The following is a 17,423-nucleotide window of genomic DNA, read 5'->3' as shown; positions in this document are numbered from 1 at the left end:
GTTTGCTGAGATGCATATTTCCAAAGGTAGCTTTTGAAATCCACTTTTATCCTTCTGATATTTCCCATGCACCAAATCTTCCTGACCTAGCCCCAAATATTAAATAAACAAAAAAAAATTTAAAAAAAGCTAAATTAAAAAACAACAACAACAACACAACAACAATAACCCGAAGCTCCCTTCTTATGCTGTGCTGGTTTTGCAGAGTGGAAATTTGTTCCGATTAAGGCAGCAAGTAGTGAGGGGAGAATTTTACAAGAGGTGGGCTAACTAACCATGGACAGCGACGAAATAGGCAATGCTATCTAGTTAAGAGAATTGCAATTATTTACAGGTTACAGCTTGAGTCCTCTTGAAGCTGCCATTCAGTGGGCACAACAGCTCTTTTGTAAAAATTTGGTAGTTAGTCTCTGTGGAAAAGGTTACTTTCTCAAAAGAACGTGAAGCCAGAACAAAGAGATTCATCTTGGTATTATTATCCTCTCTATAGCGCACAGAATATGATCCCAGTTTTTACAAAATATGGCGAGAAGCGTGACGGCAAAGAAGGTGCCCAGGATATGGAAGCGGCTCTTCATCATGGGGGCGACAAACTTGGCAATGGTGGACACACACACAAGGATGACTGTCATGAAGGCTAGGATCACGTTGATGCACTTGCCCAGGAGGACTTTGGCGTTCACAGTGTCGGTCTGCAGGGCTTGCTGCTCTTGCTGATGGAGTTCTAGCTTAGAGATGCGGGTCTGGCAGGACTCCAATGCTTCCTATGGCGAAAGGGGAAGAAGAAGAGAGATGTAAGATTCAGGATGGGTGAAACTGGGTAATTGAGACTTAGACAGGGACTGGGGTGCATCTAGGTAATTCAGTGGGTTGAGACCCAGGCCCAGAGACAGGAGATTCTGGGTTCAAATCTGGCCGTAGACACTTCCTAGCCCTTCCTGCTTTTCTGTCTCAAAACAGATACTTAATATTCATTGTAAGGCAGAAAGTAAGGGTTTAAAAAAAAGACTGAGACCCATATCATCAAAGTAGAAAGAATAGTGTGTTTGGAGTAGGAGAGATGGCCCTGCCATTTTTATCTGGGTGACTGCTCTGAAACTCTATAATTTCTACAATACAGTAATTCTGAGACTTTATAACTTCCTAAAAAGAAAAACAGGGAGTTGATGCTGAACAACCTCTCTTTTTGTAATGGTTCAACATCTATAGTTCACAGCCCTCTCACTTAGAAAAGGGAAGTGTGTTTCATGATTATCTTCTGAATCCAAAATTGTTTGGGTGCCTATGAGAATTATAGATTTAGACCTTAGAGGTCACGGGGTCCAATGATCATTTTTTGGATGAGGGATGATAGTGAGTGGAAGTACCAAAAGGGTCCTAACATCTGGTGGAATGAGGTATTTGTTGTTCAGTCATTTAATTTGAGTGCAGCTTTTCATGACCCCATTTGGGGTTTTCTTGGTAAAGATACTAGAGTGGTTTGTCATTTCCTTCTCCAGATTATTTTATACATAAGGAAACTGAGGCAGGGAGGGGTTAAGTGACTTACCTAGAGTCACATGTGTTTGAGGCTGAGTCTCAATCTAGAAGGGTCTGGGACCTAATGGTCTTTCCTATCTCTAAATGTGTAATCCTACATTTTACGAGCTTTTAACCAATCTGGCTCCAGAAGCCAGATGTCAAAAACCATTTCCTCTTTCTATGTAAAAGAGTAAATGTTACAATGGGTGATGGCTGATGGTAATGAATGCTATGAAATCTGCATAGTTTCCTGTCACTTCAGAGCTTTCTTTATTGTAAGGAATGGCCCTGGACGGTGTTAGATATAGTTCTCCTTGGGGAAGTGTCTGAAGTGTAAAAAAAATCCCATCATTAATAAAATAAGAAATTCTACTAAGAGAGTTCATGATTTCACACACAAACCTCTTTTTTTAGCAGAGGGTTGTTTGTATTTTAATCCATTAATTTATAAAACGCTTCAGGATGAGAACTGTCTTTTGCTTCTCTCTGTCTCTCGGTCTCTCTCTGTTTCTTTGTATCTGTTTCTCTGTCTCTGTCTGTCTGTCTGTCTGTCTGTCTGTCTCACACACACACACACACACACACACACACACACACACACACACACACACCATCTTCCTTTATAACAAAACAATTAAGTGAAGTCAGCCAACACACCAACACCAAGTCCCAACTATAGCTTTCTGCATCCATAATGCTCACCATTCCTACCTCCTAAAGAAAAGGAAGGAGATCCATTTCTTGTTTTCCCTTATTTTACAGAGAAGGAAACTAAAGCCCAGCGTTTGATGCTGAAAATGATAGAGCAATCCCAAGGCTTTTCCAACGTACCCTTAAACATTCAAATAAAGTTCACAGGTAGCTAGGTGGTGACATGGATAGAGTGCAGGGCCTGGGGTCGGGAAGATCCGAGTTCAAATTTGACCTCAGACACCCTGCTTGCCTCTGTTTCCTCATCTGTCAAATGAGCTAGAGAAGGAAGTGGCAAACCACTCCAGTATCTCTGCCAAGAAACCCCAAATGGGGTCAAGAAGAGTCAGACATGACTGAACAGCATCGGAGTTCATGGCATGTGTGTACATCCAGATATCATAATGGGATGTGGGGGGGGCTTGAATCCAATCCTTTGCCCTTCCCTTAACAGAGGAGATAGGAGTGAAAGCAAAAAAATCAGATGGGGGACAAGTGGCTCAGTGGATGGAGAATCAGGTCTACAGTCCTGGGGTCTTTGGATGGGACAGTAGACATTTCCTAGCTGTGGGACCCTGGGCAAGTCACTTAACTCCAATAGTCTCATTCTTATTGTCCTCATTGCTCTTCTCCTTGGAACCAATATTTAGTATTGATTCCAAGACAGAAAGTATGGGTTTAATGAATAAAAAGCCAACAACTTTGGTGGTGTTCCTAGCCCCTGATCTCTTATTCCTTCAGCAAACATTCATTCTCATCTTTATGAACCCAGCAGCTAGCCCCTCGAGGGCAGGGACTGCATTTTTACCCCTCTCTGCATCCCCAGTTCTTGGCGTGCAGTAAGCACTCCATAAATGTTTGCTGACCGATAAACCACTGATTATGTTCAATGCACTGCGATATTGTCTAACCTGTTTACTGAGAGGCATTTGTTTAATAGAGTCATTTTCTGGTTAAAAAATAAAGAGAGAGAGCGCGAGCTAACAGCTCCAACATTCATTATAATTTTCCATTAAGTGTGTACACTGGAGACCAAGGAGTGGAGTTAAAGCGTTGCTATGGCAACTCTCGTTACACCAGATGATCAAAGTTAAAGCTGCTTCTTCGTTTCTTCTCATACAAAAGAATCTAGCCAAGGTTTTCTCTTAGCATGTTATCAAATTATTGGAATAACAAGTAAGAGTCCCCATAAGGTTTCCCGGGGCTTTCTTTAGGTGACTTTGGATGTCAGGTGGTCTGGATCCACAGAAGCCATGGAGAACAGAAGAGCTTTGTCCCTCCGGGCAGCTGGGAGGAGGCAGAGGAAGAGGACGAGGAACAGGAGGAGGGGAACATAAGAGTACTGGAATCAGGAAGACCGAGTTCAAATCCTGCCACAGGCACTTAACCAGCTGTGTGACCCAGGGCAAGTCACCAAATCTCTCAGTCTCAGTTTCCTCATCTGTAAAAGGGGGATAATAATAGCCTTTCCCTCTCCCAGTTGAAGAGCAAATGAGATGATATTTATTAAGCACTTTGTAAACCTTAATTAATATAAAGTGCTATTTTATTATTATCATTATCACTTCATTAAATTTTATTTATTTTCTCTGGCTTATCAGAGTTTGATCAGCTTCCAAGATCCAGCTCAAATTCAGATGTAAGAATAATTATATAAGAGGGTAGCTGAGTGGCTCAGTGGATTGAGTCAGACCAAGAAATGGGAGTCCTGGATTCAAATTTGCTCTCAGATACTTTCTAGCTGTGTGACCATGGACAAGTTCCTTAACCCCCATTGCTTAGTCTTTACTGCTCTTCTGCCTTGGAACCAAGACACAGTATTAATTCTAAGACAGAAGGTAAGAGTTTAAAAAAATGTAACAATAGTAGTTGTTAGCTAACATTCAATCATTCATCATGACATTCTTAGAGATTGTAGGTGACTTGGATAAGGTCACAAGTTTGTAAGAAGTTGCACATGTATTCCAGGCCAGATCCAGGCTCTGCCTGCCAGGCCACAGCTACTTCTCCAGTGGAAGCCAAATAATTTAAAAATGGAGCAGCAGAGAAAAGAATGTTGACTCTAGACTCAGAGGACTTGAGTTCAAATCCTATTTCTGCCACTTTCTTCTCTCTGTGACTATATCCAATTCACTTAATCTCTCTAGGTCCTAGCTTCTTTATCTATAAAATGGGGGAACTGTTCAGTCATTTTCAGTTGTATCCAAATCTCTGTGATCCCATTTGGGAGTTTCTGGGAAAAGATAATGGAGTGATTTTCCATTTCCTTCTCTAGCTCATTTTATATTTTATATGAAGTGAACAGGTTTAAGTGACTTGGAATTGAACTTGGTCCTCCTGACTCCAAACCCAGAGCTCTACCTATGGTGCCACCTGGCCATTCTAAGAATTGAACTAACTCACCTTTAAAGCTTTCTTTTGGTCATATCCATTTGGAATCAGGAGACCTGAGTTCAAGTTGCACCACAGACACTAGCTTTGTACTAACGGGAAAGGGGGAGGAAATAAATATTTACTAAGCACCTACTATGTGCCAAGCACTATTTTAAATGCTTAGTAGATATTATCTCATTTGATCCTCACAGAAGCCCTGTAAAGCAGGTACTATTATTACCTTTATCTTACTTTATGGTTCTGCAGAAATTGAGACAAAAAGAGGCTAAATAATTTGCTCAGGGTCATCCAAGTAGGATAAATTTGATCTCAGGTCCCTGTGTTCCCTTCCCTTCCCTTCCCTGTGACATCTAGGTGCCTCCAAGAAAAGTCTTTCTAGGTCTCCATTTCTTCATCCGTAAAATGAGACGACTCCTAAGATCTGTGATCCTATGAATTTCTCAGAACCTCAGTTTCCTCAACTGTTAAGTGGAACAATAATAATTGCATGCCTTCCCTCCCTACAAACCCTAAAGGGCTATGGATGTGTGAGTTAGCATTATTTCTTACTTTTGGATGCTTTTCATGGAGGGTTTATAGAATAAATCTCGATATTCCCTTAAAATCCTTTTATTTAGTCTGGAGGTTAACTTAAACCCTCAGCCTGTATCCACGGGCACCCTGGGGTATATATGCCTTGGCACAGCCCAGAAGCGAAGGCTTGAAGAAGGGCTGAAACTGAGAAGTCACACCATGACTAAGACCTTGCTGAGTAAGACCCCTGACAGTTCCACTACCCACCAACATGACAAAACCACACACTTAGTCACTTCCTTGGCAAGGTTCCCCCCCTTCTACAGTTCAAAAAGGAATCAGGAATAAAAGCTTAAATGAAATTTTCTGCATTCTCTGAAGACTTTTCTGCTGTCTCTCTCTGCCTTTCACCTTCCTCTAAAATACTTTCTAAATGATTAAAAGGAGGAAAGAAATAATCTAGACATCAACAAAAGCCCGACACGGACAACCCAGATGGCTGCCACCTTGTGAACCAAAACGACATCATGCTGGACCCCTATAATTTACCTGCACCCGGGGTAGCGGAACCAGCATTCCTGGCTATGAGTCCGGCCAGAAATACTCCATCAACGCTCTGCTTCTCTGCCTCCTGAGCCTGGGAGGTTAATGCTTTCCACTTCCTTAACTGCCCTGAATCCCAAGGTTCTGGTATTGCCCAGGGAACTGCCAGGCAGCAGGAATACCAGTTCAAGTGATTCCTGGTGAAACAGCCAACCCTCAGTTTCATTCAGTATGGCAGACAATGCTCTGGCTCCTGCTTCTCATTATCTTAGAGCAACAGGCTCTGAATTGGGGGCTCCCTGCTTCAAGTCTTTCCACTCTGTCCCCAGTGCCTGGAATGCCTTCTTGCCCAACCTTCCTCAGTGCCATAGAGTCCTTTGCTGGCTTCAAGCTCCATCTTCTACATTAAACCATTCCCAATCCTTGTCTCTCTGCTCCCTGCATATACTAGCATGGGGGCTCATCACCTGGGGTCTGTGAACTTAAAAAAAACTCTGGTGACTCTACTTAAATATAATTGGTCTCCTTGTTAACTCATTGTAGATTTCATTATTTTTAAAAACTTACTTTCCATCTAAGAATCAAGATGGTACCTTGGTTCCGAAGTATTAGAGCGGTAAGAGCTGGGGAATGGGGGTTAAGTGACTTGCCCAGGGTCATATAGTGAGGAAGTATCTGAGGTCAGATCTGAACCCAGGACCTCCCATTCCTACGTCTGGCTCTCGATCCACCGAGTCTCTTAGCTACCCCCTGCATTTAATGACATTATTCTGAGAAAGGTCCATAGACGTTTCCCAGATTGCCAAGAGGGAGGCCCCCCACTCCATCTCTCACTTTGCATCTACTTTATATCTGCCTAGATTTGTACATATTATTTCTCCCGCTAGACTCTCAGCTCTCTGAGGGCAAGGGTTATTTTTAATTTTTCCTTTGTATCCACAGCACATTAATACATAGTAAATGCCAGGTGGTGCAGTGGATAAAGTGCCCAGCCAGGGGTCAGGAAGACTTGACTTCAAATCCAGCCTCATGTAACTATGGCAAAATATTCAAAATCAAAAGAAAAAAATATTAAAAAAAAAAAGAAAAACCTGGAAAAAAATCCAGCCTCAGCTACTTACTGGGTGTATGACCCTGGGCAAGTCACTTAACCCTGTTTGCCTCAGTTTCCTCATCTATAAAAAGAGCTGGAGAAAGAAACGGCCAACCACTCCAGCATCTTTGCCAAGAAAACACAGAGAGTCAGACATGACTGAAAAACCTGAACAACTTCTGCTGTGATACCTAGCTGCTTAGGTGTAACTGAAGCAACACGGTTTTTAAACCACAAATCCAGATGGAATATGTCTAGGGTGGAAACAGAGGTATGCCGGTAAGTGTTTAATGACGGGCTCTCTGAAAACACAAGGCATACTTCAAATCTGCTTTACTAGTTAATCTGCATTGTTACCATTTGCTACATCATTTTATTAAGACTAGAAAATTAACAAAACAATAAATCAAGCCCTAATTTATAGCACTTGCTGATTCTCACGGTGTAAATGCTCCCAGTGAAAATTTAACAATCAACTCAATGGTACGCGCTTGCTTCAGCATACTCCTGGGTGGAAGTATCTGGGAGGTGGGAGAATTATTAAAAATTATAGCATTACAAAAGATCACAGAACCAGAGCTGGAAGGGCCCTCACAGCCATCTCGTCCAACCCTCTCATTTTACAGATGAGGAAACAGCGGCCACCAAGGGAAGTTCTGTCACTGGGATTTAATAAATAGCACTTGGGATTTATACCCAAGATCTCTCACTCAAAAGTCACTTTCTTTCGTGAAACACTTGCTTTTCAGAGAAGAAGAAAAAATCTCTCTCCTAAAAGCCAGAATTTGGGGGTCAATAAATTAGTATAGTTATTTTTTAGTAAATGCCTCCATATTTTCTTTCTCTTTATTTAGAGGCATGGCTTGTCTTTAGACCAATTTAAAGCTAGAATGGTCCACAACAAAATTCTTTCTACTTTTAGGGATCTTGCTTTCTTGTTGCCTCTACCTTGACCCTTTGGGAGAAATCTTCCATGGTTCAAACTATCTATATTAGGGAGCAGGTAGGTGGCTCAGTAGATAGGGAAGAAGAACTGGAGATGGGAGGTCCTGGGTTCAAATCTGCTCATAGGCACTTTCTAGCTTTGTGACCCTGGGCAAGTCACTCAATCCCAGTTTTCTAGTGTTTGCCATTCTTTTCCTTAGAATTGATATTCAATTCTAAGAAAGAAGGCAAGGTGGTTTTTTTTTTTAATCCTTACTTTCTGTCTTAGAATCAATACTGTGTATTGGTTCCAAGGCAGAAGAGCAGTAAGGGCTAGGCAATGGGAGGCAAGTGACTTGCCCAGGGTCACACAGCTAAGAAGTGTCGGAAGCCAGATTTGAACCTAGGACTTCCTGTCTCTAGACCTATCTCTTAATCTACTCAGTCACCCAGCTGCCCCAAAGGTAAGGATTTAAAAAAAAATTAATTGACATATAATCTGGGGGAGGAAAGTCTATGCAGAGAACTTTCTTATCCTATGATTCTAAAGTGAGACCAAACCCTGGTGCCTTGTGTTTGAGCAAGCCCCTACCCCTCTAGAAAAGCCCCGGCTCTCACCTGCTTTGGCTTGGCCCCAATTTGGGGGCTAGTCATTTGTGTGAGCTGTCCAAGTACGCAGACACATCTCACCATCGTACAGAGCCTTCATTGCCCAATTGGCACACCCAAGGTGTATCCCTTCTCTAACCTAGTTTGGTAATGTCAGCCACTGCCCTAGATATGTCTCCCTTGTTTCTCTTGCCCTAATTCCACCCTCACCCAGCTTCCCCCACCCCTGTGTGCATTAAACTGTAAGCCTTCCCTTGTGATCATTCGAACACACCCGTAATAAAAAATATCCTGCTCTCGGCATGCCCAGGCCAGTCCGGCTCTTTTCTGAACACAATCTGAAGTGCCGACCTCAGTGGATGGGGACAAGTACTTCCAAGGGAGGGGAAATGATTAATTAGTCAACGAGCATTTATTAGGCCCCGACTCTATGCCAGTGCTCAGTGCTGGTGCTACAAACACCAAAATCAAATAGTCTGGGCTCTCAAGGAGTATAAATGAGAGAACGTTCTACTTGGAGCTGGTAACATTTGGCCTGGGTAGGCTCTGTAGTTTCTCCCAGCCCCAGCAGTCTACAGTGTGTGTGTGTGTACACGTACATATACATATGGGAAAAAATGGATCAAGGTGGGGGAAGAGTGAAATATCCAAACAGAGGGTACACGGTGAGCACGGAGGGCTTTGAATGTTAGCCTAAGGACTTGGAGCTTTGTTCAATAGGTAAGAAATAGGGAAGCATAGAAAGTTGTGAAAGGGGACAGGGGGATGTAAGGGATGTGGTTCAATGGTGACTTGAGTAAAAGCCAACAGGGACCAAAGCCAGTGGAAATGTGCGTCGGCCATGGGTGGGGGGAGAGCGGGGGGTGAAGGGGAAAGTAGGAGCATGAATCATGTAACCATGTTAAAAATGATTATTAATAAATGTTAAAAAAAAAAAAGCCAACAGGGAGCCTCCACCAAGGGAACAGGAAATGAGAATATGAAGGAAGGGACTGAGAGGAGGCCACAGGACCCCAAACGTAGAGTTGGAAATGATCTTCATTGAAGAGATGAGGAAGTTGAGGCACAGATTTCCCCAGGGTCACCTAGCTAATGTGTTGGAAGTGAGATTTGAACCCTGGCCTCCCTGCCTCCGAGCCTACTTGCCTTATCTCACTATTCCACATGAGAGATAGTACGGAGGCAGAAATGCCAAAAAGTTGTCGGCATTCAGTGGAGAGAACCAGCAGGCAGTTGAAGGGGTGTTTCTGGGACTTAGGAAAGAGCCTGGGACAAGACAGATAGCTTTGCTTGTTTTAGACCCAGAGGCATTTGGAGAAGCGGTGGGGTAGCTGAGATTTCCAGGGGATTCACTGGAGATAGAAAAGCGGGTCAAGGGCACACTTTTGGGAACGCCTACGGACCAGAAAATGGAGATAAGGTCATGAACATATTCCATGGCACCATCAGAGATAAATATTCTAAAGCGAAAATGTCCTAAAAAGGAAAAGACCTCATTGCCCTGCATTTCAGACTCCATATTTGGAGACAGTATCCAGCAGTCAGCAAGCATTTATGAATTGCCTACTATGTTTCAGGCAGCAGGGATACAAAGAGAGAAAAAAGAAACAGCACTTGGCCTCAGAGAGTTGGCATTTTGATGGAAGGGTCACTCCAAATATGTCAACTGATAACTCAACCCCGTCCAATCCAGCAAGTCCAATATTTATTAATGATGGCAATTAGAATAAGACTTGCCATGTCTGCTCCCCATAGAACTCATTCATTCTCTAAGGTCCAACTCTTGGCTTGCCTTCTCCATGAAGTGCTCTGGCTCATTATACTTTTCCTGAATTCCCAAGGTCTATTGGGAAATATTCTTTTGAGCTGCACCTATGATCTATGCAACAATTGGACAAATCACCCCAAAGATGAGCATTTATTAATCGACTACTATATACCGGGCTACATTGGGCACTGAAGATACAAGGAGAAAAAAAATACTAAAATGAAACCGTTCTCACCTCAAGGAGGTATTAGGTCTGGCATGGTTTGATGGCAATTCTAAACGTGTGCCAATCTCTGCTCTCCAACTAGAGACCAGGCTCCCTCGGGGCTCAAACTGTGTCATCCCTTCCCCCAAATTTATTTTGTGTATATTTGTTTTTTGTCTTCCCCGAATGAATGTAAACTGCTTGAAAGTAGGAACTGGTTCATTTTTATATGCTTAGTACCTAGAAGAGAGCCTTGCATATAGTAGGTATATAATAATGACTTCCGAGATCCCTGATCCTTCTTTTTGTGGCTACTCTAACAGCCTTACACATACAGTGGATGTTCAGTGTTTATTTAGTGTTTATCTGACCAAAGCAAATGAGTGGAATTGTTTGTCTCTAGAAAGAATAAATCTCTACATCTTGTTTGACAAGGAGGGAAGAGGCATGGAGTATTGGAGAAGGTAGGGGGTTTGGAAATTATGCTTCTATAATCGTGTCCCTAAGGGTTGTAAAGGAAAATATTTCACTTTTTTTCAAGTAAGTTAAGGCAGAGTTGAGGAGGAATTTCTAAGTCTTTAGCCAATAGGTCACAAATATTTGAGTGAAACATACCCTTCCCTTCCTCTCAGCAGAGAAGTGGGGGACTATGGAGGCAGAATGTCACATACTCTGCCATAGAAGCCCACTGGTTTTGCTCAACTGTTTTTCTGGGGAGGATTGCAATAGGTGCGGGGGAAAGAGGAAACATCCAGAATTGGCTGTGATGATGAAACAAAAATGATCAATGATCCTGACCTTAAGAAATGGATTATAACGGATGTACCTGAATATCTCGAGACCTTTCATAAGCCTGGTAGGCCACTTTCTCTTCTATGCTGGCCAGTTCTTGCTTCAAGTTGGTGGTCTCATGCTGGTGAAGATCTGTCAAGTCATGGAGCTGGTCTTCTAGTCTCTCATACCTTTTCCAAAAAGTGAAATCAAGTGTGAATGTCTTTTTGGGAAACATCTTCCTAGAGTACAATTAAGAAGTCAAATCACAGCCTTTCAAAACTCCACCTGAAATCAGTGACTCTTTTTATCCTCTCTCCAATCATTCTTATCTCTTGACTGACAGAGAGAGGCTTTTCTTTTAACAGACGAAAAGATGAAATGAAAAGGATGGTAGGATGGAGACTCATCAGCAAAAAGAAGGCTGCTTGTCCATTGGACCAGATTGCCGGTTAAGAGCCATCTTTGATTATTCAGAACCCAAACTCCGCAGGCTCTCAGGAGATGACTGTACTGATGTCTCTTTGTCCTAACTCCAAAGATTTTCATTTATACCAGATCTGGCTTTCTCTTCCTACTTATTTCCAGTCCCTGCCAGACTCCTCTCACTCAACTAAAAGTCTCATCAGGAGGGACTCTCTGCTCAAATGCCAAGTGGCTGTAATGAAGGCAGGAATGGATTTCATCAGCTAATGCATTTTGCCAAGACCAGTGTGAATAGAAGAATGCCTTGGGATGCATTTCAGGATAATAAAAAGTCTACATCCTGCTGGCATCCATCTTGGTTCGATGCCCACCCCTTTCTCTGCCATTTGTTAACAGGACTTTCATTGTCATGGATTTCATGTACCATAAAGTCAACTTGGGTTTAATTCCCAGAGCCCCAAATGTATAAGCTGTGTGACCTTAATCAAGTCCCATGCCCTCTCCTGAACCTCAGTTTGCTCTCTTGCAAAATGGAGACCAGAAACCTTACAAAAGACAAAGGATATAGAACACTTGGTAAACCTTATAACCTAAGTAGATGTAGGTTATTACAATTATTATTGCTGAATTTAACCTGGGCTTTGGTCTCAAGGACACTGGAACCCATTCCAAGGTTTTATAGCATTTCTGCCCAATCTGAAATAAGTTGTTAGGAGTTTGGGCCAAAGAGAAATTTAGATTATTAGAAAAGATAGACGACTCATCTCAATAGATAGAAAACATTTCAAGGTCTCACAAATCTGGTGCCAATTTTGGGGGGGGGGCAAGGAGACAGCCAATATCTGTAATTATACCAGTATAAAGAATTCCCAGTGTGGAAACTCTCTTTATCCCAGAGCAGTATTCTAAAGAGAATACTGTGTTCTCTTTAGAATACTGAATTCTGTATAACTATTCATTTGTATTCTTAAAGAGTAGACTAGAATGCAAGTAGTTATAAGACTTACCCACTGTCACACAGTGAGTAGATGTCAGAAGGTGTCAGAAGGCAGAATTTGAACCCAAGTCTCCCTAATTCTAAAGCCAGACCTCTAAACACAATGCCATGATACCCATAACACCAAATACATTTTTCATGTTTAAATCATATTTTTCCATGTTTAAATTATAAGCTACTTGAGGGCAGGAACTATCTTTGCTTTATTTTGCATTCTCAGTGCTTAATACAGTGCCTGGCACATAGTAGGTACTCAATAAATGTCTACTGATTGAATGATGCCCTGGAAGGTCAAATCACACCTACTGTGCATTTAGTATGTGTATACACATATACTAAATTGCAAAAAGGCACACATACGAGATGAGTAGTTTGTTTATATCGGGATTTTTTAAAAAGCAAAAATAGCTTTTAAAACTAAAATGAAGCCCCCCTGGGCGAATCTCAGTGGAGTGGAGTAAAAAGCATCCTGCTGGGAGTTTGCAGAGATCTGGGTTGGACAGTCCTCTTCGACACTCAGGTCCCTTTCATGGCCATGGGCAAGTTACTTTAACTTCAGCCTTAATTTTCTCAATTGTAAAACTGAAATAATACCTGTAGCATTTAATTTATAGGTGGCTGTGATGCTCAAAGGAGAAGTTATAGATAATGAAATGTTCAAAACCAATGGAAAGTGCTTTGCCAACCTCTAAGGTCCTAAGGTTAGCTATTCTCCTGGGTAGTTTTGTCTCAACCTGTGATTTTACCAGTGAGTAGAAGTAGACTCTCGGTGTGAAATTCCCTCTGCCGATGGTTACTGGCAACTCACTGATCATTTATAGTCTTTAGAGAGTTGCCTAGGGCAGTGAGAAGGCAAGTGACTAGCTCACGATTTGGCCCGCATGGGACAGAATCAGAATTTGAATCTAGTTCTTGCTGCCTCTCAAAACAATTATTATTGATATCATGTCAGTTTTGTGAGAATGTGGTGGTTCCATGGATGAAAAGGCGCAGAATGGGGCAGTTAGGTAGCACAGTGGAAAGAGCACCAGACCCGGAGGCAGGAGGATCTGCATTCAAATATGGCCTCAGACACTTCCTAGCTGTGTGACCCTAGACATGTCACATACCTCAGTTTGCCTAGCCCTTATCTTCTATCTTAGAGTTATTACTAGGGCAGATAGTAAATGTTAAAAAAAAAAAAAGTAATGCGAGTCATGAAGACCTGGGTTCAAGTCCCAGTTGATACATGCTGGGTAACTTGGAGTGAGTCATTTAATCTCAAGTAATTCGTGAAAACTATGTTGAAAACAGCTGCCATTTTGCATGAATGAATGGAGTTTCCTCATTCCAAAGGAATCATCCCCTCAATCCACATCAGTGGGTTGTCGCCAAGGGACAGGGTTATTATTTTTTTGTGGAAGGGGATGCTCAGTGACAGGCACACAATAGGAGCCTATTAATAAATGGTTAATTGAATTACTTTGTTTTAATATTAATGCTTAAAACATTTCACTAGCATTCATATATATGGAGCTTTAAGGTTTATCAACTTAAATATTATCTCATTTGATCCTCACAACAACCCACTGAGGCTGGTACTATTATTACCTCCATTTTACAGATGAGGAAACTGTATACAGAAATTGGCAGTGACTTAGGGGGAGACATGAAAGATTAAAAGATTATAGATATAGGATTTAAAAAAGCCAAACAACTCCTACTTTCTGTCTCAGTAACAACTGTAACAACTTAGCCAAGCAAATGCGGCTAAGGGACTTGCCCAGGGTCACACCGCCAGGCAGTGCCTGGGGCCACATCTGAAACTAGGTCCTCCTGACTCTAAGCTGGTACTCTATCCACTGAGCCACCTAGCTGCCCCCATGATAGCGAATTATTAGAGATCTCAGAGGCCATCTAGTCTAACCCCCTCATTTCAAGAGGAAGAAACTGAGGCTGAGAGAATCAAAGACTCATAAGAGCTGGATCCCAGAAGATAGCCATTGCCAAATTCAATGTGCCCCGAGTTAGACGGGGAGACAGTACTAGATGGAGGATTTGAACTCAACATCATCTAAATCTTTCCCTTGAGATATCACTGGAGATATATGAGACTTATGCTCCCCCTTTCCCCAAAGAATGTGTATGAATGGATTAATGTGAGATTTTAAACATACTTAAAACATTTAAAAATGGAATTAACTTGATCATTATATATCATTAAATTGAATTGAATTATTTAAAAATTTTAAATGTATATATGTAAATATATAATATATTTCTAATATATTATATATAATATACATTATAATGTATAATAAAACAAATAAATGTATAAATGTAAATATATAATATCTATAAATATGTAGAGAGCACATTTAGTGTCTATCTAAAAATATTTTAAAATTTAGATAGACACATTTAGTGTCTATCTAAAAAATATCTAAAAAAATTTTAGATATTTTTAACATTTTTAAATGGTTCTCCAGGAACTTTAAATGAATACATATGCCTCCTCACGGATTTTCAAGACCCAGCATTATGTATGTAGAGAGATGCATGTGCACACCCATACACCTCTCTGTATTGTCATTGTCACAAATTAAGGGACAGCCTCAGAGGGTGCCATCTAGAAAAGAATTCTTTTCAGCCATCCTCACATATCCATGGAAACCATCCCCGTTAGAACATCCTCAAACAAGGACGGGCCCTCTGTGGTCACGTACACTCCCTCTTCTTCATCTACTCCCTTATTTCTGAACTGAACAACGAGTGCGTGAGGAAGGGGTGGTACCTGTAGCGTTCCTCTTGCAAGGTCTGAGAAATGAAGCTGTATTCTCTTTTGAACTGCCCCTTGAGAGATTCAATGTCCTCGGCCAGTTGGGTCTGAGTCTCTTTAATCTCCCTCAGCTCCTCCAAGATCATGGCCAGCTTCCCTTGACTGCTCAGAGTGTTTGTCCCGCCAGTCCCGAAGGACTGGTTGCCATTACTGTCCGCAGAGCCTGAAGTGCCACTGGAACACTCGTCATCGCTGCCATATTTCGGCTTGGTCACAATGGTGGCACTGCCCCCATAGACCCTAGAGCTGGCATCCGTCCTGAACTCTTCCAAGGAGCTCTTCAGGTGGGCGATGTTGTCGGCGCTGCCAAATTTATTTCGGATCAAGTTGGCAAACTCCCTGGACTTGTTGAAAAACATGGGTGGTGTCAGGGAGACTCCCGGCATGCCCGACTTGCCACTCTCCATCCCTTGGCCGGCCGGCCGAGCTTTCCCATGGCCGTCCCTCGAGTTGTCCTTGGCATTGTCCCTGGCAGCACGTGGCGTCCCGTTCTGCTCAATCTCCCGGAGCTTCCGATGGTACTGCTCCAGTTTCTTCTGGAGTTGGGCGATGGAATGGGCTGACTTCTGATTCTTCTTCTCAAACACCTGCTTGATGCGCCCGGCTTGCTGCTTGTCTGCGCTGTTCACGAGTTTGAGGTATTCGGCCACGTTGCCATCGCGAGATGTCTGCTCGATTTTGATCTGCTCGGTCACCTTTAGAATCTTCTGCTTCAAGCTGTCTGCTGTGAGCTTGACCTTGTGAAAGTCCAGGATGCCATCGGGGACATCGAAGTTGAGATTTGTGTCTGATCCCCCACGCCTGATGTTGAGGGGAAGGCTCAGGGTGTTCATGTCATGCCTTTCCACCTGGAAGAATAAAACAAATTAGAATAAAAAATAACATTTACTGTTTAAAATACTTACAGAAATAAGTTCATTCTGATGCTATGAAATAAAGTATTTAAAAAAATCAAATTACTCTTTCTATTCCCTTCTTCCCTCCATACTTTAAAGTTACAAAACCACACAGAAAAGGTGCATAATCTCGTGAAATCAAAATCATGGGGTTCCAAACAGTAGATAAAAAAAAGAGAATGAGAGCTGCCAGCTACAGCCAGAGCTCCCTTCAGGACAGTCTGTTTCCTGCCTTCATCAAGGTGTGTTCACCAGATGACTCAGTCTCTCTCTCTGATTAGTCAAAAACTACTGGTCTTCACAGAAGAAAGCAGCAAATGGGAATGAGGTCACCATCCAGTTTGGGGCTTTTCAGGGTATCCAGGGAATCTGGATCTCTGCCCTTCCCACTGATGGGGAACTTTGACACCCACTGATATGAGTCAAATGAAAGAGTCTCTTTAAAGGGTGGAGAATAAAAAGAAAGAAAGAAAAAAATCCATGTGGATTCAAGATCCCAGGGCCACCAATGCCAGAAAGTTTGTTTTCCATAATGGACTCGGTAAACAGAATGGTTAAGTCATGTTATGAAATTAGGCTAATTAGGATAATTGAGTAATGCAAATGCACTCTTTAGAAATGAGAAAAATAGGAGAAAACTCAATGGATATCTAAAACAATAACAGCAACAACTCTCAGAAAGAGAACAGATAAAGTCATAGACCAAGAGCTAGAAGGGACCTCAGAGTCCATCTAGTCCAATCTCCTCATTTTATAGATGGGGAAACTGAGGTTGGGAGAGATGAAACGATTTGTCCCAGGTCACACAGGTACTGAGGGTCAGAGGTAGACCCTAGCTCTGAGGCCAGAATGCAAAGCTTCACTCCTTCAGTACTCAATGAGTTAAGTCTGAAGGGGATGACTGAATATCCAGAGAAGGTGATGGTTTGTCCCAGAGAAGTATATTACAATGGACAGAAGTCTAGAATTGTCCAAGCATGAAAACTTTCTGGGCCTCACTCCCCTTGCCTATTAATGATAACATTGCATTAGACGGTTTTTGAGGTCCATTTCCAATGCTAAACACTTGATCCTGAACCAGATTTTATTGAATTGTAAATCATTAACTAGGATGGGGTAATTAGGTCTTTGTAACTACGTGCCAATATGGAGGTGGGGTACATAGTTTCCTCCTCTACTATGGTCCTTTGCCTTACATTTCTTCACTGGCCTTGTGCCATACCTCCTCAGTTGCTCCAACTCTTATCACTTAACC

At 42.1% G+C, this 17,423-nt stretch overlaps 1 protein-coding gene across 1 annotated transcript in view; it reads right to left on the bottom strand.

Moving 5' to 3' along the window:
• Positions 1-270: 270 nt before the first annotated feature.
• TMCC3 (transmembrane and coiled-coil domain family 3) overlaps positions 271-17,423 on the bottom strand; it is a 123,301-nt gene continuing 106,148 nt past the window's right edge. Inside the window, exons 2-4 of the mRNA XM_044678605.1 lie at positions 15,228-16,120; positions 11,087-11,222; positions 271-764 (exon numbers count right to left, since the gene is read on the bottom strand). Coding sequence (XP_044534540.1) covers positions 462-764; positions 11,087-11,222; positions 15,228-16,120 — 1,332 coding nt within the window. The 3' untranslated portion in view covers positions 271-461. The remainder of the gene's footprint in view (positions 765-11,086; positions 11,223-15,227; positions 16,121-17,423) is intronic.

Source organism: Gracilinanus agilis, chromosome 5, assembly GCF_016433145.1.
Source record: "Gracilinanus agilis isolate LMUSP501 chromosome 5, AgileGrace, whole genome shotgun sequence".
Lineage (NCBI taxonomy): Eukaryota > Metazoa > Chordata > Mammalia > Didelphimorphia > Didelphidae > Gracilinanus > Gracilinanus agilis.
The sequence above is the reverse complement of the archived record's forward strand: the minus strand, read 5'-3'. Positions and strand labels throughout refer to the sequence as shown.